The 25715-nt window shown below is 42.4% G+C and overlaps 2 protein-coding genes across 12 annotated transcripts in view; one reads left to right on the forward strand and one right to left on the reverse strand.

Moving 5' to 3' along the window:
- The window catches only part of MAGI3 (membrane associated guanylate kinase, WW and PDZ domain containing 3), a 194052-nt gene extending 190033 nt beyond the window's left edge, over nucleotides 1-4019 (forward strand). For 3 of the 5 annotated variants that reach the window (XM_074977889.1, XM_074977890.1, XM_074977891.1), the window contains one exon: nucleotides 1055-4019. In XM_074977889.1, coding sequence (XP_074833990.1) covers nucleotides 1055-2106 — 1052 coding nt within the window. In that variant the 3' untranslated portion in view covers nucleotides 2107-4019. Of the gene's footprint in view, nucleotides 1-527; nucleotides 618-1054 lie in introns of all 5 variants that reach the window. The other 2 variants (XM_074977892.1, XM_074977893.1) reach the window with 1 other exon arrangement.
- Nucleotides 4020-4159: 140 nt separating this feature from the next.
- On the reverse strand, nucleotides 4160-25715 carry PHTF1 (putative homeodomain transcription factor 1). 7 transcript variants are annotated; one of them, XM_074977895.1, is made up of 19 exons: nucleotides 25608-25715; nucleotides 24972-25047; nucleotides 23631-23687; nucleotides 22365-22434; nucleotides 18694-18852; nucleotides 17069-17231; nucleotides 16236-16364; nucleotides 15371-15524; nucleotides 14329-14502; nucleotides 14172-14249; nucleotides 12661-12870; nucleotides 10805-10849; nucleotides 9333-9605; nucleotides 8538-8669; nucleotides 8248-8334; nucleotides 7420-7575; nucleotides 6958-7053; nucleotides 6208-6333; nucleotides 4160-5760 (listed from the first exon to the last, which is right to left on the reverse strand). In XM_074977895.1, exons 2-19 carry the CDS (start codon nucleotides 25014-25016, stop codon nucleotides 5740-5742), a joined length of 2175 nt encoding a protein of 724 aa, XP_074833996.1. In that variant the 5' UTR covers nucleotides 25017-25047; nucleotides 25608-25715; the 3' UTR covers nucleotides 4160-5739. The 7 variants fall into 7 exon arrangements, with proteins under 7 accessions (XP_074833996.1, XP_074833995.1, XP_074834001.1 ...); XM_074977894.1 differs by having other exon boundaries at nucleotides 10721-10849; XM_074977900.1 differs by lacking the exon at nucleotides 18694-18852 and having other exon boundaries at nucleotides 10721-10849.

Genomic DNA, 25715 nt, shown 5'->3' on the forward strand with positions numbered 1-25715 from the left:
AACTGCAGCCTTACTATCTTGTGAGATGATCTCAAGTGACTTATACTGAGATCACATGTATCCTAGTGAGTTTGCCCTTATGTTAATAAGGCACAGTTAATTAGTATTTTGAAAAATGAAAACAGATCTCTTAAGGTACTGCTGAATTGTTAGGCTAGGCCAGATTCTGTAAGTGTGTAGTTTGTAAATCTTGTATGCCTTTGTCTTCCCTAAAAACAAATCTGTGTGTACAAACGAGAAAGGAGCCACCCTTAAATTAATTTCAGTTCTGTTGGACAATAGGTGTTTAAGCTCACCATAATATGCCTTGAGAGCTGGTTTCCTTTTTGCAAAGCCATAAGTATATTGGTAACCATCAGTAATATTCCCCTTTTCTTCATTTGCTGTCACGTAATTTAAGGGGTGGGGGTGGCATTTCTATGCTATCACTATGTTGGCTCTTGTGTTCTGCATTTGATTTGTGCACTTCCAGTGAAATCTTTTGCTTTCTGGTATATAGTCCTGGGCTTTTTCTCTCCCTCATTCAGGTCTGGCTCCTTCCAGTTTGTGCTCCTACGTGAAACCTGAGCAGCATTAAGGCTTTTCAGTGCTTTTCTTGGTCTTTCCTTAAAGATTTGGTAAATCTGCATGTCTTGTGCTTCATCTTTTTTTAATAAAAAAAAAAAAAAAAAAAAAAACACTAAATAACTTCACTACCTTTGTTTCTTTTAGCATCAATTGCAACAGTGTAGTTAGGGATTTTTAATTTGTGATTCTGCTATGTAAGGCTTAAAGCTATGATGCACCCTGATACTGTTCTTGCAGATCTTTCCAGCCTCAAAAGATCTTACCTCTATTCTTAGGCTGTATTTTTACAAAAACAATGTTTGAAATTGAGGAAGTGTGGTGTTTAGAGTGTTGATACAAATTAATATTTACTTTAACAAAAAAAAAACAAACCCTAGTGGTTAGATTACATTTTGGAAATTACTACTAATAGACCATTTAGATAAATGTTGGTGTGAATATAGGCTAAATGTGTTTGTGTCATACCACTCTGCTTCTTCCCTTCCAGATGATCAAGAGACTTTTAATCCATCATCTGCAAATATAATATATGATGAACAGTCTCCATTATCCACATGTGCAATCTGTGATTTACCAGTATTGGAAGACACTTCAATGAATGTTCACATATCTGAGAAACTGGAAGAAGAGAATAACACTGTGCCTGAAAAGAAAAGCACTTTAACTGAAAACCAATCTGACCTGAAGGCTCTGTCTTCTACCCAGAAGCATGTGAAGAGATGGGACCTGTCTACCACTTCAGGGTACAAGCTGACAAAAAGCCATGTAGAATTAGTAACCGATGACACCATTAGAAGCAGATCTGAGAATCCCAAAAAACTGGGCATAGCTGGGGCCTCTCAGCAGGTAGGGCTCCACAGTCCAAGAAGAGCTGAGAGAGAGACAAATCTTGCAGATCACTCCAAGAGCCCACACTCAGAAATCAATTCGAACAGTGTTTATGTACAAGAAAATTCCAGAGGAAACCAAGGCGTATCGGTCAATCTGCAAAAGCATCCTAAAAAAGCAGAAAGCTGGGACAAATTAGAAAAGTTACATCGTGAAGATAAAGCAGCTGGTGCTGATAAAACTACTGAGCAGTTCAAAGATGGAACAGAAAAATCAAGAGCAAAACAACAAGCCACAAAGACCACCATGTCGGGAAGGAAGGAGATGTGGTCTCAAGACACACACAAAACAGATGAAGAGACTCTTCCATTAAGTAACACCACAGAGCCTAGGAAAACAGATAATGAAAAAGTGAAGAAAGCCAATGCTCAAGAGCCAAGCTGTAGCAACTTTAAAGCTACAAGTCTTTCTGATATTTCACAGCTTTTTCAAGAGGAAAAAAACAAGCTCGAAACACAAGATCTAATTATTCTGAATAAAGATCACCCAGAAATAGACTTGGAGCCAGTTGATGAAACCAAAGATGATGGAATTTCAAAACCTGAAAGCAGCTCTCCAGTCAAGAAAGCACCAATAACTCCTGGGCCTTGGAAGGTACCAAGTGCCAGTAAAGTCACAAAAGCAACAGGTATCACTGAAAAACGGGTTTAACTGACAAACACTTTTAGAACGTGTTTTAATCAGGTTTCTAATAGTCAATTAAACGTATCTTTTCCCCACAAGGTTTTCATTTTTGAGAAACTGTACATACAGCTGCAAAGTCCATTGTATGTGTTCTTAAATAAGCTGCATGAAGGATGTTTTGGATTGCTTCTGAGCAACTCTTCTATAAGCTGCTGTCCCCTTCATCCTTTTGAAGGCAGTATCCTGCTGCTCTCTCTCCATTGCACTGCTAAGGCTTTCTCAGATAGTATTGTGAGTGTCTGAACAAAATTTCTCAATGCCTGTATTGTCAATGTGATCATGACTCGCATTCTTGTGCCAAGTTATCTACTGTAACCAATCAATTTCATCCTTCTCATGTTTCTCCAGACCTAGCAAAGCCAAGATTGTTTGTTTGAAAATTAGCTTTTTTCCCTCCTCAAAGGCATGTTGCATGTTTGTACAGAGATCCTTCAAGTGCTCATGTCTTCAGTAAGCAGCTAAGTGTGCTGGTTCCATCAATTCCATGGCAGCAAATGAGCCACTGATGCTGACCCATGAGATTCTTTTCCAAGTTTCTAATATGAGAAATTGCTTTAAAAGAATTCTGTTTGTGTTACTGATGGGGTGTTGCAGTTATACTTTTTATTACCAGAATATATATAGTTTGCTTTATTCATGTAAGGTACTTAATTATCTGCAAGATAGATTTTGAAGACTAAGAGGTGAATTCTTACTCCAAGAAAAGTACTCATTAGCTTCAGTGGGGCCAGAATTTCATCTTGTCCGTTCTGTGGACTTAAGGATTGGACTCATTGCTGTGCTTTCCAACCCCCCTCTGCTGCTGTGTCAGAGCACCACATACTGTTTGAAATGTCCTGTACTTATCTATAAAAGCAATATTTAAAACAAATCCTGCTCTTGCAAACCAAGACCAAACCAACCAACAGCTTCTTTTAAAAGTCTCTTGAACCTGTGCCTATTAGTATTCTCCTTTGTGTTGTGAATTTTTTTAGTTGAGTGAGATGACATACAGGGTACATGAAATTTAATATCTAGTGTGGACTTCAATGTATTTAACATTAAGGAATGTTAGCTATTTGTATATCAGTTATGTAATTATACTAAGTCTGTAGGAATTTCAGGGATTAATTTAACTCAGTAGCATTCTTAATGATTTCCTTTCCTGATCTGTCAGATTTTCAAAGACTACACCAGGGATAAAAGGTAAGGAAAGTCAAGCTCAGTTGCTGGACCTTTGTTTAAGCTAATGATTTATGCATTAAGAATATAGGCAAGTGTTTTAAACTGGTTAACCTCAAACTTTAAGGAAAAAAGGCTTGAATTTAACTACTAAGCAGCAGGCTTTAAAACCAACAGTTCTAAAACAGATTTTCAAGCACACCTGTACTTGTCCTTTGCTGTTTCACATTTTATGCAGCCATCAGTTTTCTGTAGCATAAAGTGTACAAATCCTCAATAGTGTAGTGTTACGACTGTGAAAATTTGGTTCGACAATGTAGATATTAATCCTGTATTCTTGACTGATGACCCTGTGGCATCCTCTTTTCAGTAAGTTGTATGTGCCTGTTCTGAACATTGCACCAAACTCAGAAAATGAATGAGCACCCTTGAACTGGTTAAGTACCCATCCATCCAAATGATGTTTTCTGTTTGTTAACATAGTGACTTGATTTGGTGTCCTGAGTCTTTTTTCCAAAAAAACTTGTATCTGTACTTACTGTATATGATTTAGCAATGTGGCCTTGGAATGCTAAGCAACAGCTGGATGTACTGGATGTAAATGTTTATATATTGTACAGCACTTTTCTATATACTTCTGAGGTTTGGATTAGAGACCTGTAAATTGCTCATTATTTTTATATAGATATTAAAAAATTCCCCTTCAGAGCCTGCTCATTTTTGTACTGTAAAATGTTAGCTGTAATATCAGTTTAAAAGAAGATAGCATTGTTGAAAAATATCCTTGAGCAGTATGGCCCAAGTTACCCATAAATCTTTTCCATTTGTCATTAAAAAGTTCAACTACAGTTATGCAAAGTACAGTGTCAGTAGTTTGGCATTTTATGCCATGAGTTTATTTGTATTTTAATATGTCACTTTTTATTGTACAGAAAATAGCTTTGCATAAACACTTTGCTATAAAAAAGACCGGTCATTGTCCCTTTATGGTTTGAGACGGAATGGAGTTAAAATTATCCTTCTCTCTGCCAATATTAGTCCTCTGACCTATTTCTTAGTTTGAGAAACCAGTAAAGTCACCAGCATAAGAAAAAAACCGCAAGCTGCATGTACAGAACTTCCCCTTGAGGCCTTCAAGTTCTTTCCTTTGCCACTTGTGATGACTGTCAGCCTCCCATTCCATCTGAGATTAGTACTAGATTCCTTCTTGCTGGTTTTCAGTCTCTATCACAGAGCACCATTTATTCCTTTATCCAAGGTGTAATCAGTAGTGTTACATAAAAGGTTGCTATACTTTTAGAAGGCTGCATATTAGAACAGGGGAATCTTCTGTTCTTCCACATCTGAATACTTACCTCTCTTAGAAAGGTAAGGCAGTATAGATAGAGCATTAATATTTACCAGAATACTTTAACAGCTCCGTTGACCCACCTCTCTAATCAAATCAGTACCAAAAGATTTCAGTGTTACACAACTGTTGCTTTAAGTTTTCTACTTGCCACCTGCGTGGTAAAAAGCTGTTCATATGCTGATGCTTTGCAGATTGGCCAGTTATAGAAGTGTTTCCATATTCCCTGCTAAAGAATCTTTTGCCCGCCCCCCCGCATTGTCTTATCCAAGAGTAACATTTTGAAGATTATAGGACATTACCTCTCCCCCTGTATGGAGATGAAAGAGAGCCTTAACTGCTAAGTGCCCTTGGAGTTGATATTTATCTTGGGTGGACTAACCTTCATAAGAAGCCACACTAGCACAGGATGAAGGTGCAAAGTCCAAAGCAAACTTTGCAGCTATATCCCATTGAACATTGTTTTACTTGAAGCTAGAAGGCATCCACACTTAACAGGGCACTGGAGGAGGATGCAGCTGATTAAGAACAGAGATCATCAAGCTAGTATCAATATAGAATTTTAAAGTTCAGCACCTGGAATGTTCTGTTGAGCTATAATGCTTTTGTCTGGATAGTTATGGAGTGCTCAGGTCAAGGCCTTAACACCCTATTTTAACATGAGTAGTAATAAGGAAACAGTACTAACCTACTGCAGAAGTTAATGTTGCATATTAAACAGGAAATGGAGAACCTTGTAACAAGCAACTTGCTGCAGCAACTGATTTGTCCATATAAATATGTTTTAACAAGACTATGGCTGAGCTATTCTGTACAGACTTCCAGGCTGTTAGTACAGAAATGCCCTTTCAACTGCAGACAGATAAATCACATTTTACTTAGGATGCAGGTCCTCGGTTACCCTTGCATATTAAAACTAATTTATTCTATAGGCTCTGAAGCTAGGCCAAGTGAGAACACCTTTGAGACATGTATAAGATGTGCCAGATTTAGGACCACCTCAAGCCAATATCTTGCTCTATCCAGTGAGCTTCTGTGATGGTCCAACAGTCCTTCCAGCACTGAGGGCTGAGCCTTGATAGCTGGCCACTTCAGGGTTTGATTTTCCATAACTGGAAATACATATGAGGAATTAGTACTGAGCTGACATTTCAAATAAAACACATCAAGAAATACTATGAATTAAAGCCAGTGGAAAAAAATGGAATATGCAACTGCTTTCTTTCAGAAGCAGAGTTAAATGTATCCTATTACACAGACAATGGGCTAGGCCTGCAAGCAGATTAACAGTCAGTAAAGTTCTGCTTCCAAGGGAGCCAAAAGCTTGAAGTTTACAGGACTGTCTACTACAGCCCAAAAAAACTGTGTGCTCATGTGATTTGATTCACTCACTGTTCCTGCCATCCTGACTAACACCAAAGCACAGATGAGGTGAAATGACTGAAACACAGCAAGTTAGTGGCAAAACTAGAATAAGAGCCAGGTCTTCCTAAAGTTAAATGGGTAGTAGGCAGTCTAAGGACATGCTCCGTACCACCTCAAATGGCAGCTGCACTTACTCTGATATTGAAGCCAAGAAGATCACTTATAACACCTGAGATGGCAGACAGGATCACAACTCTTGTGATGTTGTAGATTAAAGGGTTCATAGTCAGGCCATAGAGTCTAAATGGTGTGTCTAAATCCTGTAATGAAAAAAACAAAAAAAGTTAAACCTACACTGCATTGTCAGTGACACTGGGAGCCTACTCTACCATAACAAAACAAAAAGGCTACCTCTGCTATACCCTAGACAAACTTCTGCCAACCAGATATTGCAAAACCCATTGGGTACATCTGGTGTCTGGTGCTTCTTCCCTGAGGGTACAGCAACTACAGTAGTCCCTCAAGTTATGTGAGAGCTGCATTCCCACACACCCTTGCATAAGTTGGGGGGGAGGGGCTTTTTCCCAAGCAGAATGCAAGTTATGCAGCCAGGGAAGCAGCAGGAGCACCTACAGCTCCTTTGGAAAGGTAAGTTTGGGGGGGTTAGGGGCCACACCCATGGAGGAGATGGGGAGGTGAACTTAAGCCACAATGGGCCAGAGGGAGTTAAGTGCAATTTGAAATCATGCATTTGAGAGTTTTCTATTGACCACATCAAAGTGTGTTCCTCAGGGCAACAATTGTGCTGTGCACTGTGTAAAGGGTGGCTTCCACCCCAGAGAGTACAAGCAAGCAATTATATGCACCAGCATGAGAGACACTGGTTTCAGCATGTTAGTGACCTGTTGTCTTATAATGCATAGCAAAGAGTTAAACACACTCACCTTCAGTAGCTTTGTAGACAGTTTTAAAACATTGTTCACTAGAGAGAGCTGTTCTTTCTTGTTTGGTTTCTTTTCCATTTTTAAGTATAAATTGATCTATGACAAACAGGAAGTTGAGAGATTTTATATCCAAGCCTTTCACCCAAGTCACAAGGGTGTTTACAACACAGGGAACTGAGTCAGCTGTGGAGACCTATGCTAAAGTCATTATCCTACCCCTGGAATAGCATTTATCTTGACTTCAAATGCAGCAGTAACAGATAACAGAACCATCCCGTTTTCCCCCCAGAGGATTGGGTTCTTCTGACCCCGCCCCCAGCCAACAACAAAAACGGGAAAAAAAGCCAGTTTTACTGACTCATTCCCCTTTGCCTGCTGTATTAGCTACTTTTAAAGAAGACCCTTTTCATACTAGAAGACAGTAGACCCAAGGGAAGGGAAGGTGAACTGCAGCTGTGATACCTGTTCAGTGAGCAGCACTGAAATATTACTGTACTTTTTGTGGGTTTCAGAGCCCAGTGAAGCCAAGCGCAGTAGAAAGAGGAGCAGAGCTGTTTCCCAGATGAGGAACTCCCAATTGTAAGCTGCTTTCAGAAATGTTTTGTGGCCTTTTAAAACCTGTTTTAAACAAAATAGAGAAACTCAGTGTTCCTATTCACCTTCCACAAATGTCAATATATAGAAGCAGCTGTAGTCCAGGTGATCACAGTGGTCAGTCAGAGCAATACACTACCTCAAACACACATGAACAAAATTAGAACAGTCCTTAAAGTGAGGAGACCAGTCTGTCCCCTGTCCACCTGATGAACACAGGTCATCCTCCATGGGAAACAGGAACTAGAACCATGACAGCTGTACTCTATTAGTGATTGTGTACAGTAATCATGAAGTTACAAAACAGCAGCTGAGTTAACCAGGCATCACTGAAAGTTTAAAAAAATTCATACCCTTCATTCCTGCTTTCTGGCAGCTAGATACTGACAAGTGCTGCACAGTGTAAATGCTTTTTGAGGTTAGAGGAAGTGGTTGCCTGAGTAACACGGCACCCATGAAATCTGATCCCAACCCTACAAAGCCACCAGTGGTGATAGGCAACTACATAGTAAGCATGCATTATTCATCTGCAGCACAATAAAACTATTCTGCAAACTTGCTAACAACTAAGCTTGCTTACAAAAAGGGAAAAAGCCTTATCTACTTCAGGATTAAACTCCACCTCCTTACCAGTTATACTCAATAGAAGAATTCTTCCATTGGCTTTTTATTATTCACAGAAAATGTTAATCTCACCTGTGCACAGCATATGAAAGCAATTGATAGAGCCAATAAAAAGATTGAAGACACAACTACATCCACAGATCTTTGGGGGCCTCTCCTCTGTGAAAACAAATGATTAAATCAAGTTTTGAAAACTTAATTTCAGTAAGACCAAGTATACCAATAGGTTTTAGCTACCCAGGAGGAAGTTGCAATATCTTAAGCTCCAGCAGCTGGGATCTACCTTGAACCAACTTTTACACTATTTACTTTAGTCTGTTAAAATTTAACTGCACACTTGCATTCTTTGGATCAGGACTTACCTTTAGATAGGAGCGCAGTGATAACCAAATCTTAATATTCTCTACCTTCTTGAGCCTGAAGTGGGGGATTTCATACTTCCTTGCTTTACGAGCAGATGTTATGTGACTAAAAAGCTTGGCAAACAAAAATCGCTGCAAGGAAAAGCATGTCAGTGAAGAATCCACATTGATTTCTTTTAGCATCCATAAAAGGTATTTCTTGTATAGGAGAGCTGTTCGACAAGTTGTGCTTGCCACTGGTAGGAAAGATGCTCTTGCACAAGAGGAAACCCTGACAGCTTTAGCATCTGGCTCACTTAAGTGATTCCCCTAACATCTATATCAACAATAACGCCTTCCATGTTGAATCTCGTACAAGAGTGTCAACAGTAGGACATTTGGCAAAACTGGCCACCTTCCCACATGGATTAACATGGCAGATACAAATTCTTATGGTGGGAGCCCAACAGAGGAAGCCTGTTTTGGCCAATCAAGTTGAGCAGGGCAATTATCTTCCATCTTACATCACATTCATTATTGCATTTCAAGACAAGTAACTAGACTTCCCAGTACTGATAGGGCTAATAAATTCCTCAGGTGCTATAACTAGCCTCAAACTTGCACAACAAGAAGTGCTTAAAGGTTAATTTCCTTTGAATACTACAAAGGAGATAAGCTTCCAAGACTTAGTCATTGCCTTTCTTAGGGGGAAGCACAGCAGCTCAAGATACCGCAGCATTCCCCATGTCTTACAGCTTCGAGATAGGAAGCTATGTGTATGTTCATAAAAAAGTAACTCCTGACTTCTAGACCAACCTGTTTGTATGTCCTCTCAGCAACACACATCATAAAGAAGAACATCCAAGTCAGGCACAGACGCTCAAGGAAGTTAATCACCCCCAAGACAATGACAGGGGTGATGGCAGGAGCTCCACAAAAAATATTCAAAAGCTCATTCACTGAAATGGATTGTAGCTGTTCAAGATTCTTTGTATGGAAGAGCCGGTAGAGGAAAGGAAGAAATGCTAACCCAATGGTGACACCATTGCCCAGCATCTGATAGCCTGCTCCCTGCTGATAGGCATTTACCTGAAAAATAGGCAAGTATCATTGGCATTAGACTGGTTTTTAACATACTATTTTTTTTAAATTACTGTAGGTACAATGTAGAAAACCTTCAAGTCAAAACTCTTAAGAAACCAATGTGTACATACATAACCTCCTGCTTCAACATTGAAAACATGGTTTCTTTTCAGAGTGACTTTAAGCTAACTCAAGTTCTGCCATTACACACTTCATCTCTTCACTCTGGTAGAATTCTTCCATTGAGTATAACAATACATGGGGAAAAAAGCAAGATTAAACTAGAAAATACTAGGAAAAAAAGCTACAGGAAAACAAAGTAGGGCAGAGCAACAGCCAGGAGCCACTAATTTTTAACTGCACTCAGCTTCCAACCCTGTTCCTCAGGACAGGGAATGTTACTTGCTTCATGTTGACATCTACTGATATAAGGCACTATGTAAACAGTCAGTTTGTTATTCTCCAGAGTCCTGTCCTATCTGCTTCCAATTAATGTATTTTCTTAAATTTCTTAACTACTAATTAGGAGTCTTTAGGGCCATCTTTAATAAGGTACTTTGACTTAAGCTTGTAGATACATCACAATTTAGGCATGTTTACCCTGCACAGCTCTTACTGTAAGGCAGCTTTTATTAACTCAGTTCTTCCACTAGATGCCCTACAGCGTTCTTCCTCCCCCTCTAACTTGTGCACTATGCCTGCTGAGTAAGTTCACCTCAAGATGATGTGCACCACCTGTTGCAGGGCAACTTGAAAGTCTGAGCCATGAAGTAATGTGTCAATTTCACTGCTTGTAGTGTTTGTTTTGAAATTGAGGAGGGTGTTCCAGCTAGGACCCCCCGACAGCATTGACAGCTGGACATTTGCTGCCCAGCTGAGAGCTCCTTATTCTGCAGGAGATTTATTTTTAAAGAGGCATGCACAACTGAGCCTCTGCTTTTCATGCCCCCCTTCCTCCACTAGATGGGTGCAAGTGCACTTGGTAAGCACACACAACACTGACAAAATATTGTGGTGTGAATTACTGCTGTAGCCATTAGTCTAAACATGTCAACTTAACTGTTTAGTTCAGACATACCCTTATTATATGGTGTGGGGGAGAAAAAAGAATCAGTCCTTACTCTGTTCATGATAATCCCACTGATCTCCAGTACAGACATATCCACCTTCTTGCACTCATTTCCTTCCCAAATCAGGGCACTTACTTTTGCAGATGCTGGGCTTGTATTCTGAAGCCAAAACAAATGGTTCTGGAGAAGAAAAAATGTAACATACTGAAGACTAACTATGCACAGAGCTCTGGAGGGCACAACTATGTCTCTTCACTGTGGAAGATGACCATTTATTTCTCCTGTTATTTTTTTAAATCAGTTAGTGATCCATGAGGACCTTCCCTCTTATCCCTTGACAGCATACTCTGCTTAGACCCTTTAGTGAGGGGTTGTCAAAGGCCAAGCACACTGACCATGTCTCTCTCCCCGCCCCCAAAGAGTACTTCTACCAGACGGGGTAAATTGTTTCACCAACAAAAGCCATGTTGACTCTTTCCCAGCAAAAATGGTCCAGTTCAAAGATGAACATTCTGTTAAGGATCATTTCAACCAATTTGCCAGGTAACAAAGTTGGGCTTACTGGCCTGTAACTGCAGGGATCACCCCAACCGCACTTTTTTTTTTTTTAAATGGACATTAAAGCTATCCTTCCATGCACCTGGTACAGAAGCTGATTTAAATGGTAAGTTAGAAGCCAGTCATGAACTTTCAAATTTCACATTTGCATTCCTTCAGAAATCCAATCTCACCTCTGTTTCTGGTTACTTGCTGCTTAAATCAATTTTTTCCAAAAACACCTCAGACCTATTCCTCAGATTGGTAGCCTAAAAAAAAAATGGCTTGTGTCTGAGAATTTCATTATTCCCTGCCATGCAGAGAAACTGTTTTTCCCTGAAACAGCCTTATCCTTGCATTTTTATTAGCCTCTCAGTCAGTGACCACATTGGTTGTTTAACAGGCTTCTGATTTTTTTTGTTTTAAAATCCTCTTGCCAAAGTTCATGCTCCTTTTATTTTCTTCAGGACTTAAGTTTTACTTCTAATTACTACTTTTAGTTTAGCCACGGTCCTGTTTAGTTTGGTGTACGCATTTAGAGTATTATGGGGTCTTTAAAAAAGGTTCTATGAAACTTGACGGAATTTGATTTTGGACGTTGTACCTTATGTTTAACTTCCTCCCATTCTGTGTAATTCACCTTCTTAAATGCTACCATGATGTTCCCTGCTGGCTGTTAAAGTTTGTTGTAGTCACTATTACCATGTGTCGCAGCTATATTCACCTCTTGGATCAGATCTTGTGCTGCCCTTAAGCCTGAATCAAGAACCAACTCTACACTTGCAGGTTCCAAGACAGACTGCTCCAAGAAGCAGTCATTTAACTTGTCAAACCTGCTCTGCATCCCATTCTGCAGTAACATTCCCATATTTTTGGCTGTCGGTTAGTTGAAATCCCCTTTTATTGATTATGGCCTTTATCTGCCTGCAAGTTTCACACTATTAGCACTAGCCCCCAAAGGGATAGGATAGGAACATTGAAGACTGAAAGGCTAGATTCAAAGCATCACAAGCTGTGATTTAGTGTATATGCACTCCCTTGAACAAGGGTATAAATAAATATTACATTTTAGAGGCTGATGCTTTTATAAGAAGAATTGTTGCAGCTGGGGTTTTGAACTTGTAAACTATTTACCTCAGCATGTTTTTCTAACTAGAATCCCAGAATTTGTCTGTGCATCAGATCATTCCTGCACCTTAAAAAAAAAAAAAAAAAATAGGGTGGGGAAGTGGTTAAAAACATTAAAGAAACCCAACCAGAGTCTAGGTATTGACGTCTGCTCAACTGCATCCATCCTCAGGAAAGACACTAGCTGATGACTTTATCCCTTTTGATCACGTGAAGTAATGATCTGGCAATGTGTTTGCACAAGTTACAGAATTTCTTATCTTAGAAGGGTGCAAGTTATATTGAGAAATTTCATAGGTTCTTTTACTGCAAGCAATTGAACAGACCTGTTGGAAAACATCCTCTTTCAAGTCCCGTTTACTTCCTTTTACATTCCCTTCCTCGCTGTCACTGGTGTAGGAAGACCTGCACTCTGGCCCATGCAGAAGATCGTCCCAGAGCATGTCCTCTGTCTCAGAGTCAGGGCGGGTGCTTTCAGAGTCTCTCCGAGACACACTGCAGCTCCGGGATCCACCGCTAAAACAAGACCTTGATTCCTTTTAGAAAAATTTTTTACAAGATTAACTTCATACTGAGCCTTCAATCACAAAAATCAGTTTTCAGTCTTCATGTCACAATCTCATGGAAAAGCCACCCCCCTATGATAAACTTAGAACAGAAAATGACTATCTACAAAGATACTTTTGCAACTTTAACTCACAGCAACAAGCCATTAATGTTCCCCACCTTCAATTTCATGAAAACTCTGAAGGCACAAAAGACAGCATCAACGTTAACAATCAATCAGTCTTCATTGCGGGACAGAGTTTACTAACAATTTATTCACCTAGAATGGACATTTCCAGATTTTTTAGAAACTTATTTTTTGAATGCCTGTTTAGTCCAGTACACTATCCTTCCAACATGAAGTTTCTAATGAGCAGATGCCTCTGCTGCTGATGCCAACTGAATTTTATAGTTATGTTCAAAACACTGGAGAGAGAAATTATGGAGTTTTTTTAAATGGTCAGTTGCAAAGCTCTAAAAACCCTCAGTTTTTAGCAGTAGAATATTCATTTAAATTTTTTTCCTGCTTTGCTACATGGAAAGACTATAATCCCAAACACACAGGCAAGGGCCATGAAGTCTCCTGCTGGATGGTAACTCTGAAGTGTTATTGGCCCACTGTCAGACACATTTACCCTTTCTCCCTGGATACTGCAGCAACCACTATGCCTTTTGGACTTGCAGGCAGACAATGGAATCTAATAATTAAAGCACTTAGCGTTGGAAGCAAAGCTATGATCCACAAGCGCACAGAATTATGTCCTAATCGACTGCTCATGGAATTTTGGGGGGTTTTTTTGCAGCTGTGACTAACACAGGTCTGTATAAGAAGTCCTGGTTTCCCACTGATCATTTCCCTGTAGATACAACATGAAGTTTAACAGCTCAGAACTGCTAGCAGGCTGCTTAAAGCTCTGGAATAAAGACTGATCAACTTTGCTCCTTTGAGTGTTACATACACCTGTGGAACACAGCCTTCTCAGAAACTGGTCTGAGACCAAAGTTCACCCCTCAGGGAGCTACGGACCATCACAAAATTCAACAAGCTTCTGCTCCAAATAGACAGCAATGGAGCTATTTAAACAAATCCTGCCAAAGCAAGACACTGCATATGCTTATCCCCATGAAGCAAGGATGAAAGAGACAGAAGTGATGCATAACCACATGTTCAATGCACTACTGCAAGGCACTGATTATTGTGATGAGCACTGTATAAAAAGCCTATAACAAAACAAATGAACCACTCTATCTTAAATGATTCAAAAGGTCTCTGGTATTTTGACACATTTACCTGACTAAAGGCTGTTGAGTCTAGTTCCGATTCAGCCACACTATCAGACTCTCTGGTAGCTTTAATGGCTTGAGTGACCTGCCATAAATAAGAATAGTAAATAGAGTACCTGTAACAGTAAACTTTGTGGAATCTTAAGGTAACCCAAAAGAACTACCTGTGAAACTGACTGGTTTGAAGTATTAAGAGGTCTCTTATGCCCATCTTCATAGCTATTGTCACTGGAGGCCCCTTCTACACTTCTACGCAATAAAATCCTCTGTGCCATGGCCTCAGCATCCTCCTCACTTGACAGGTCATCAGAAAGGCCCTCCATCCGTGTGCAGCCATCCTGGAAGAAAAGCAACCATCTAAACAAACTAGAAAACAGGGCTAATAAAACTAAGCAGCTCTGCATCAAGGAGTACCTGATCAACATTAATCACTGCCATACTGTGGTTAAGTGTGAATTCAAGCCTAATAAAGTAGTCAGTAAGAAGGAAACTACATCTACAAGCACAAGGAGAACAGTGAGTCAAAGACTCACAACTTCTGCAACTTATGGGCCAGACCAGTCTCACTGCAGCAGTGGAAAGAGAGGGGAAGAAATATCCCAACACTTCAGCAGCTAAAGGAGATAGGGATCAGGAACTGAACTATTTCCACAACCTCATGTCTGAAAGACTAGTGACATCCACAAGGCTTTGTGCAGCCCTGGACACAGGACATGATTGCATGGACATAAGTTGTCTCCATCCACTAGATCTATTCCCTCTCTCAATGCCTAAATGCTTCATGTGTTATAGGCTTTTGAAGCAAATCAGTTCCACGTGTTCTTGTGAAACTGACTTACACCAATTCCAAAGCCTTCATTTTAATGCTTTGTAAAGATTAAACAAAACTAAAGTTCATCTAAAAATTCCATCAGGTGATTAGTGAATAATCTTCCAAGAGAAGGAAAATGCACTGAATTGTTTGCAGGAGAGATGTTTTACATGGTAGAATGTCTATATTCAATCTTTGTATTGAATGCCATTCAGAGAAACAATCATTCAGTATAAAGAGGCCTCACTAATTCTTCCCACAGGCTTCTATGTTTAGCATACTTGTGCTCTATTGCAAATTAAAGTGGTTTATATATGCACATGTGTTAAGGTGCCAGCACCAACTCAGTTGTAACACTGAAGAATCAATATAGAAGTGTAATGACTCAGTCTCACCTGATGACTTTTCTCCCCATCTGAGAGTCTCTCTTTGAAGTGCAGCAGCCTGTATTCAGATCTGGGAAGTCTGTGCTTAATGCTGCTATACACAGAGCTCACACCACCTTCGGTTTCAGTCCCTTTATCTGCCACCAATTTCACCTTCCTTAACCTGGGGAATCAAAATGCAACAGAAGGGCTCTGACTTCACAGCAAAGCTCTTGACAAGAGTCAACTTATTGTCCTTTGTCTGTCTGATGTAGCATTAAACAATAGCTGAGAGGCTACAGAATTATTTCTATTTCAAGCAGGACGATGAAGTGCTACAAACATACTCCTATCAAATGCCAGCTCTCATTACCTGTTTTGTATGTATGCAATTATTTCTTCCTTCTGAATAAGAGTACTTTGCATTTGTCCTGGTTTCATCCTGCCTCAGAAGGAGGCTTCAACAATCAGGCAAGTTTAAGCACATGGCTAAAAAAATTGTGGGGAAGAGACAGAAGGGACTAACAAGTAGTGCTTCCTCCTGTTCCCAGGTTGAACAAAGGGTAAGTTAACTTTAAACTGAGCTATGTAACTTGGGACCTACATGGGTGTTGAGTACATGTGCTTGAGAGAGCCACCAAGGGCTTTCTAGTCTGTTAACGCCCTCTGCAACTGTGCGCCTCAACTAGACTACCAAAACTTTTGCTATATCCAGAATGAGGACAAATGTATGGACTCAGCTAGGACAGACTTCCTCCAATGACATTGCTACTTGAATTTTGTTTGACAGCTGTAAGATGTGCAGCTTGTGGATGTGTGACTGGTACTGAGCTTTCAGAACTTTATACTACCATTACAAACAAACACTCTCACCCCCCTAATGCACCATATGTACCTTCTACGGAAGAAGAGGTCAGCCAAGCTGTTGATGAAGGATGTAGTTTCTTCTTTATTGGCTTTGTCTGAGGAAGACCAACTCCCAGAATCTCTGCCCCCATCACTTCCCAAAGGTTTGCGTAATTTTCTATTTAAAAATTGAGTGGTGAGAATTAAGTTGCAAGAAAGCATCTTTAAAACCCTAAAAAAATTAAAATGCACTTGCTGCTCTGACAAATTAGGCATGCAGATACTGAATCAGTCCCCTTCAATATGCACATAATTACTAGCATCAACAAGAATTATGTATATGACCCTAGGGGAGAATATGCAGTGGAATGACCATCTGAAAACTGTGTGTGTAAATGTAGTCAGCATGGCAGCTACCTTTGCTGAGAGAGGGAGGGTCTGCCACCAAGACTGACAGGAGGCAGTTTTAAATTTAATAAAAGCTGCAATGTCTCCCAGGCAGCAAAACATGAGCAAACACTCATGTCGCAGAGTTCTGTCACCTTTTGCCCCTTTTGAAGGAAGGTCTCAATTAATGGTCAAGCTCCCTAGGGTGTGCTATGTAGTTTTGCTCTTGACTACAGAAAAGCTGAACTACGGAGATTTGACTAGAACAGTCCAACTGCAATATACAGAATAAAGAGAATATTGTGGCCAGACTTTGAGTTGATGGTGTTGAGGAAAGGAGGTGTTATCCATGATCAACCATGCAATACACATGCCCCTGCATTTTAATCTCACTATTTATTTAAAGCCAGCAAGACGGTACTTTTGTCCAATGACTTAACACTGACATATTATTCTGATTCCTACCAAGACTCACAATTAGTACTCTGATCTCACCTCCTCCTCCTGCTGCTGCCTCCATTGGTTCCTTGGGATTTGCTGGTCCTGGTAGACACGATCTGACAGTGAACAGTTCCCATCAATAGCATAAGGCACATTGGTCCAATGATTTCACTCACGCTCACAACAGGCAACATGAAATATAACGCAACTGCTATCACTGAAAAGGGGAGAGTATGAAATGCAAAAGCTATACTTTTAATGCCCTCATGAAAGGGTGAAATAAGTCTGTTTTAGTTTGTCCCCGTGGTTTATATTGCTCACCTTAAGTGTTTTTGCAAAGGGGAACTCTGCCCTCATCCTACATAACTATGGCACTACTACTACTACTACTCATTCGTTCTCTCTGCAGTGTTATTTGTGATTACATTATCCCTTTTGTGGGTCTGTGTTAAATGTGTGCCATTACTTTGCTGTGCCACAATGTGCTCTGTGAAAGCCATGCACTCCTCTGAGGATGCAATTTCTGACCACTTCAAGAAATGTCTATTTCAAAAACTGGACTGGTACAAAGAAAGGTGGCGTGTCAGGATACACAGCATCTTCACGATTTCTGCTAAAGCAGCGTAGGATAAGCAACTTATTCACAGAACAGCTCCAGCATGGAAAGTGGCAAAGCAAGTTTCACCCACACTGTGCCTGGAAAAGTCACTTAAAAAGGTGAAGGGAATCCAATCCCAGCATGAAGAACCAGAAAATATCCCTGAAGCTACATGAAAAAAAAATTCATGGAGACCAAGACAAACACCACACACACCCTGCCCCCACCACCACTTGAATTCTCAGATTAAGGCCAAAAAGGCATTTTGACCATCTAAACTGACCACCTGGGTAAAATGGGCCAGATAATTTCATCCAATTCCTGCAAACTCTCACCTTCTAGATGAGCTGGAGCATATCTTATAAGGAGATGAAGTTGCCTGAACTACGCCCACAGCAGCTTCAGCCAAATATACTGGAAATCCCTTTTTAGCAATTTTTATATGGTGCTGCCTTCCTAAGCTTCTCCACTTGTAAAATGGGACTAATTCATTAGCACATGTGAACTCAAGAATGTACTGACTAAACCAGTGATGTGTATCCCTTGTACCCCGGAAGACTCCAGTATGTGCCATCAATTCATCTGCCTTGCCTACTTTTACAACAGGCTATGTAAACAGTACTAGCGAAGTCAGTATAAGCTAAAGTTTAATACAGATCATTTGTTTATACTGTTTAAACATACCATGTATGAAAAAGGAAGCATCTTTCTATTACAATTGATTTAATGGAGAAATGAGAAAGTAAGCCTTTTTCAGTAAGTGTGCTATGACAGTTATGCAAGTCATTTTTAAGCAAGTAGTGTGCAGTGAAATATAGGGCGCACACATATTCTGAAAGGAATATACTGGTCTGGAAAAGTTGAGTGCCACTGGACTAAAAGACTTGTCCAAGGTTACACAGGAATTTAACCCAGATCTCTTTGAATTGTGTCTTGATCCACTGCTTCAACCACCCTTTATTCATTTTGCTGAATTAAATGTAGCACAGTTATTTAAGCACTGATGATAGTGTCACTCAAGCATGGTACTTGAAAAATGTTTCAAACAAGAGATCATGGACCACCACCCTCCAATGCTCACCTTGCATGAGGTAAAGCACCAGAAGCCACATAAAAATACGCTGGGATGTAACCTGTATCCACCAATGGCTGAACAATGGGAAAAACACAACCCGCACAATCCCTTTCCTAGTTAGTGACGTCCATGGGATTTCAGGCTTGGCTTTGGCAAACGTGGACCCTTGAAAATACACATATGTAAGCATTTCAAATGCAAATTTTACCTAATCAAGATTAAGACTGTCACTAAGATTAGAGAAGTCCTAGAATCCATGCTTTCCAGAGACCTGACATTTTCATTTCAGCACTGAAGCAGCAGGGCTGGAGCTGTCAGGGACTCCACTGCATCACCAAGCTGCTACAAGTGGGTGCTGAGGGGTACCCACAGCTCCAAGCTGCTGCCAGCAATAAGGGGAATCCTGCACTCAGCATTCGTGCAGAGGGGAAGCCTTAGAGCCCCAATGACAGGGGAAGCTGGACCCTCTGCTGTGTCTCCATTTAGTCTGTTTAAGTAATCAGGAACTAGCTTTGTTATTGCCCGTGACCTCCACTAAAGAGCTGACAATCTTAACCTTACTTCTAAGTTTGTTTCCTAGCCTAGGCAAAACTCATAATACAGTATAAGTTTGACTTAAGAACCCAAATTTCAGCCACTGTAGAAGCATAAAACTCCTTCTCTTAGCCCACTGACCCATTTCCAACTCTCTCAAGTCAGCTGTCATCCAAAGTAGGCATCCTTCAGTCTGCATAGACTATGGATCGTGCCCTTTGACGTTTCAATTGAGGACTTCATTTACAGCGTCTACTGTGACTATGAAGACCCACACGAGAGTGACAGTCCCTGCTGCATCTCTTGCAGATGTAGTGGGTGTCTGGCAAGTCCTTATTGTGCTTTCTGTGCACTCGCTTCTCCTCTGCCAGCTGTCTGATCTTCATCTCGCCCTTCTGAAGGCCCTTGTGTAACCCCTGCCTCCACCTGCTGCGGTCGTCTGCTAGTTCTTCCCAGTTGTCCAGCTCGATGTCTACCTCTCTGAGGTCTCTCTTGCAGACATCTTTGTAGCGCAACTGGGGGCGTCCGGGAGGTCTTTTGCCAGAGGCTAACTCGCCATACAGGATGTCTTTTGGAATCCTTCCATCGTTCATCCTGTGGACGTGGCCAAGCCAGCGGAGCCGCTGCTGCCCGAGGATGGTGTGCACAGTTGGGATTCCAGCTTGCTCGAGGACGGCGGTGTTGGTCACTCTGTCCTTCCATGATATTCCAGGGATGCGCCTGAGGCAGCGCAAGTGGAAGACGTTCAGCCTCTTTTCCTGGCGGGCATACAGGGTCCAAGTCTCGCTGCCATAAAGGAGGGTGCTGAGGATGCAGGCTCTGTAGACTTGCATTTTGGTGAGAGTGTACAGCTTGTTGTTGTTCCACACTCTCTTGCTGAGTCTGGACAGAGTTGTGGCCGCTTTTCCGATCCTCCTATTTAGCTCAGTGTCCAATGACAGGGTGTCAGTGATGGTGGACCCGAGGTACACGAACTCGTGGACGACCTCTAACGTATAGTTGTCAATGCTGATTGATGGGGATTCAGCAACATCCTGACCGAGTACGTTTGTCTTCTTTAGGCTGATGGTAAGCCCAAAGTCCTTGCACGCTTTGGAGAACCCATCCAGCAGTTTTTGAAGCTGGTCTTCTGTGTGAGACACTACAGCAGCATCGTCTGCGAACAGCATGTCTCTGATGAGGACTTCTCGCACCTTAGACTTAGCTTTCAGCCTTGCAAGGTTAAACAGTTTCCCATCAGATCCTGTGTGCAGCAAAATGCCCTCTGTTGACGATCCAAAGGCATGCTTCAGGAGGAGGGCGACGAAGATCCCGAAAAATGTCAGAGCAAGCACGCATCCTTGTTTGACGCCGCTCCTGATTCTGAAAGCATCCGATAATGCGCCGTCATATTGGATGGTTCCTCTCGTCTTTGTCGAACGACTGGATCATCTTGAGTAACCGTGGAGGACAGCCTGTCTTGTGGAGCAGTTTGAACAGACCATCCCTCCTGACCAAGTCAAAGGCCTTGGTCAGGTCCATGAAGGCTATGTAAAGTGGCCTTCTCTGCTCCCTGCACTTCTCCTGCAGCTGCCTTAGAGAGAAGACCATGTCAACGGTAGACCTCTCTGCGCGGAATTCGCACTGCGATTCGGGGTACACCCTCTCAGCAATCTTCTGGAGTCTGCCAAGGATGAGGCGAGTGAACAGTTTACCAGTGACGCTTAAGAGGGAGATTCCACAGTAGTTGTTGCAGTCGCTTCTGTCTCCTTTGTTCTTATACAACGTTACAATGTTAGCGTCGCGCATATCCTGTGGAACCTCACCCTCTTTCCAGCACAGGCACAGTAGCTCATGAAGGGGTTCCAGGAGTGTGTCCGCGGAACATGTGATTACCTCTGGTGGTATACCACCCTGACCAGGGGCCTTTCCTGCGGTAATGCTGTCGATGGCTCTCTTCAGTTCATCCACAGTCAGTTCTTGATCCAGTTCATCCATTACTGGTAGGAGCTCGATGGCATCGAGGGCTGCTGCGTCAACCACAACGTTCTCGTGTGAGTACAGCTCGGAGTAGTGCTCAACCCAGCGCTCCATCTGTTTGGCTTTGTCAGCAATAACTTGTCATCCAAAACAAACATGCAATAACTGCCTTTCACTCCTCCCCTCCAAAGCATTCTCTGCCATCTCAGATCCTTAGCTGATCACACACACTGGTCATAGCGGGCCATTAGTCCCTCTGCCAGGCAACGAGCTCTGGGCCTTCTAACTTCCAGTTCTGCTGACCCAGTATCTAAACACTTGTCCTTTCAGAAACCAAACTGTGGTATTAAATTGTCAGACAAGTAAAAATATTCCTCCTCCCCACCACTGCAGGGGTGGGGAACCTATAGCTCTCAGGTCCGATCCAGCTAGCAGCTTGCTTTGATTTCTAGCTGATAAGATGCCATCCCTCCTCCAACAGAGTGAGCCAGCATGCAGGGAGATGTCATGGCCAGAGCACCAGCTCCCCCTTTGGGTTATTGGTCGGGGAAAGCCCCAAGACCTTGGGGCTAGACCAAGGTAAGCTGCTGGCCAGACTTGGCATGAACTCTGCATGGCAAGGGGAGAAAACAGCTTTGCATCCAGAAGTGAAGTGCTCCCTTCAGGCACTGCCACCAGTGCCCCACCCAAGAACTGCACAAGGTAGATGCCCTGTTCCCATATCCTTTCCTACATATGGCTCCTGCCACCCCCACATCTAGACCCTGCACCCTCCCTCATTCCTGGACATCCCCACCCACAAACCCCTCCTGTGTCCTACCACCCACCCAGACCCTACATCCCCAATCCCAGCCTGTTCCCCAACAGCCTCTCACACACTAAACCCTACATTTTTGCCCCACCCTGAAGCTTTGTGGGGCTCCCTGGGCCCCCAGAAGAGTTGATCTGGCCCTTGGGATAACACCTAAGCCCTTTGGTGCCTGCCACCCTGTCCCAGGGCTGGAGCTGAGGGGAGTGCATTTTTCCTGTTTCTCACTTGGGGGTGGGTGTCATATCTGAAGGTTTTTTTTGGCCTTCTCAACCAAAAAAAGTTCCACTTCTGTACTACTGCATAAAGCAAGTAGTGTAGGATTCATTTAACCTGGGGCATTTTATGTAACCTGTGTTGTTGAAAGGATACCTACCTCTAATTAAGTCAACATCTATCAGGTCAGGCTGTATGTGGCCCTTTTTTTTGGGTTTGTTTTTGAAGCCCTATAAAATTTAAAAAACACGGATTAGTTTCTGTCAAGGAAATAAGTGTTTTCTCCCTCAACTCCAACTTCTTCAGAAACCATAACTCCAGCTCTAACCTCAGGAACTTCATTCAGTACTTCTAGTGCACCTCTGGAGACAAGTTATAGTCAGAGCCTCTATTAAATATTTGCTTATTTTGCCTCTCTATTTAAAAAAAAATCAGCATACTATAGCAACTACAATTAGAGCCCCTGTAGTTTCCTCAAGGTTAAGAGGAAAGATTAGTGTGCCCATGATTGGTCAGCTGACTCCCAGATAATACTGAGAGGGCACATGAGCCCTGGAAAGGCACAAGATAAATCCAATACAGGAAGCATGGATAAGAGCTGTCACACTCAGACAGGGAGCAGCAAGAGCTGGCAAAAGCTTCAAGGGAGTGTCACTTCAGGATATCCACTAGATACCTGAACTGAGCTGTAAAAGGACTACGGGTAAGGAAAAAACAAAACTGGCAACTCCTACCAATTGAAGGGCTTGGGCAAAGGGGAAGATCTAAACTCACAAATGAGTTATTGTATAAGGATAGATTGGTAGTAAGTGGCAGTGACTTCACTTGTTTCTGAAAGAGTTTTTTTTTGGCGGCGGGTAGAAGGGAAGAGGAAAAAAACCACACTTTTCATTGCTAATACATGCTTTGCCAAGTGGGAGCTGACTAATGCAGATCCAAGGGTTTAACCAATTTGTAACTAGCTTGATCCAATGCTCGTAAAAACTTGGTACTGTTTGCCTGTAGCAAATTGCTTATTTTAGGCATAGAGAAACAGAATAAATACTATTAAGCTTTTGAGTTTAAATCAAGAACGTTATGGTTAAATTAGAGTTGTGGTAATACCCTCCATAACCACCACCAATAGTTACAACTAGTTGTTTGGTAATACCTAAGCTATCTGATGAGACAATTCTTCGTCGCAGAAACTAGGTTTTTCTATGTTTTCTGTAAAATATCTACCACTTTTGGCAGTGTGTAAAATAAGTGCAAATGGATTTTTCTTCCAATAAACTGTACTGTACACTATCTACAGCATGGAATGTTTTTCATGGCATGGGATTCCGGGATCAAAATTGGGCAGAATTGGTGCAGCCACATCATAGGTAGCTAATAAATGACATGAGACAAATAGCAATTTGAAAGAATTTAAATGAAAAAATGGTACCTTCATCTCAGTCTGTTCTATAGACTTTTCCCATATCTGTTGGTCATAGGCTCCAATCTGAAAAAATAAGTTCTCCTTAAAGGACAAAATCCTTCAACTTACAAGAAAGCAGTGAGTAAACTTTGTTTTAGCAAGTGATTTAATTTTGCTTTAAATTTTAAGTTAAATCTTAAATTAGGAAGCTTAAGACCTAAACTTACCATCCTCTTATTAAAGTGATTTAGTTTACATATTAATTCATGCACCTGTCCCACCAATTTTTTTAAAAGGCAGATAACTGAAAGCCACTTGCTAACTTAAAGATGCTAAACCAGTTTGGCAGCACTAGCCTCTTTGGGCAGACTTCAAGAAACATTCAATTGAGTTTAATGACTTCAAACATTCAAAGTTAAGAAACCAACTGGGGGTTTGAAAAACAGGAAAGCTTATATTCTCTTCCAAATTATAAATAAACTGTAGCAAAATGAGAGATACTAGATATTAAATCCTGAACCACCACCTGGTAACTAGAAACATTCAGTTCAAATATTTTAACACGCTAGTTAAAAATCCAAAATATTTTGATCTCAAAAGTCACATGCAGCAAGTTTAATGTACTTTTATTTTACTAAAATTGAAACATTTGTTTTGACAGTTGTCTGACCCACCAGAGCTTGAAGCTACTCAAAATTAAAGTTGATAAACAAGAGTAAAACATAAGCTCTAACAATTTAAATAAATGCTACATTTGGTTGGTGCTCTTCTTTGCATTCAGGAGAACAAGACACATTTTTACGTGTTTAATATAATAGCTATAATTAGTTGCAAATTAACACTACTGGTACTTAAAAAGCAGAATCAAACTTTTCTTGAGCAAAGGCACATGGAAGTAGGAACTGGCTTCAGTAATAATTGCAAAACAATTAAATCTGATTAGTTGACTGATTTAAATCAAGCCAGTATCCGTCAACGACAGCAAGATGACAAATATCCTGAGAAAGCAACAATATTTCAATGTCCCTTTAATATAGCTTTAAAACACATGTCCCCAGTGCCGACATAGGGTAAGATTAAAAAACCATGCTCTGGGCTAGGCATTTTTTCAACAGAGCGGAGAATGGGGTGAGCTGGAGCGGCAACAATCGCACCGACCTCACTGACAGTGCTTTGTGCTCCTCCCTACCGTGAGCTGGCACAACCGCCCCGCCGGCAGGCGCGCCCATCTCGCAGACAGCGCCGCCCAGGGTCAATCAGCCCAAGCTGCGGCAACGGTCGCGGGACGGTCTCGCTGTCGACAGAGCTCGCCCCGGGCGGGGTTCAGCGGAGGGGGCAGAGGCGCGGCTCGGCCGCCCGGCCACTGACCTTCTTTTGGTACCAGGCTATGGCATCTCTGCCACGTGCGGCCATCGGGCTCCTCAGCCACCGACAGACGAGAGACCTGGAAGGGAGGGAACACGGCGCACAGCGCTGCCCTCACACCTGCATGGGCAGGACGCGCCGCTCCAGGGACTGGAGCCATCCCCGGGGAGCGCCGGGCCCAGCTCCGCAAGCACCGCAGGCTTCCCGCGGCACAGACCCGCATTCTCTCGGGCCCCCAACCGCCTCTGCCCAGCACCCCGCCCGCCGCCCGCCGCCCACCGACCCAGCGCAAGGCTGGTTCCAGTCCAGCCCCCCTCCAGGGCCCTTTACCGCCTGCCCAGCTCCGGCCTCCCCCCCAACCACGCCCCGGCCGCAGCGCGGCCTCAGTCCGGGCCGGGCTTCCTGTTACCATGGAGACAGTAGAGAGTGGAGGGAGGGAGCGAGCACGAGCCCAGCTCGTAAAGCGGCACTCGACTACCTCGGCCTGGCCGTCCCACGGCCATTGCGCTGCGGGCGAGCTGAGTCATCGCACTCGCCCGGCCGAAGAGGGAGGAAGGAGAGCGCAGACAACACCAGCGGAATACCTATCCGCAGCTCGCCTCCCCAGAACGCGGCCGTCTCCAGGAGAGCCCAACTCACCTAGTGGACGCGCGGGAGCCCCAGGCGGGGCGGCCACAGCGCGCAGCACCATCACCCCTCGGCGCCGGCCCCGAGCGCTGGCTGCGGGGCGGCAGTGACTCCCGCAGC

Source organism: Carettochelys insculpta, chromosome 26, assembly GCF_033958435.1.
Source record: "Carettochelys insculpta isolate YL-2023 chromosome 26, ASM3395843v1, whole genome shotgun sequence".
Taxonomy (NCBI): Eukaryota; Metazoa; Chordata; order Testudines; family Carettochelyidae; genus Carettochelys; species Carettochelys insculpta.

Bases quoted from the DNA above. Each gene is read 5' to 3' on its own strand.
- PHTF1 (XM_074977894.1), bottom strand. From the start codon at position 25,016: ATGGCCGCACGTGGCAGAGATGCCATAGCCTGGTACCAAAAGAAG. The intron at 7,576-8,247 runs GTGAGATTAACA...TGTTTAAAACAG, and splicing joins CTTTCATATGCTGTGCACAG to GTTTTAAAAGGCCACAAAAC. The intron at 5,761-6,207 runs GTAAGTGCAGCT...ATGTATTTCCAG, and splicing joins TTCTTGGCTTCAATATCAGA to TTATGGAAAATCAAACCCTG.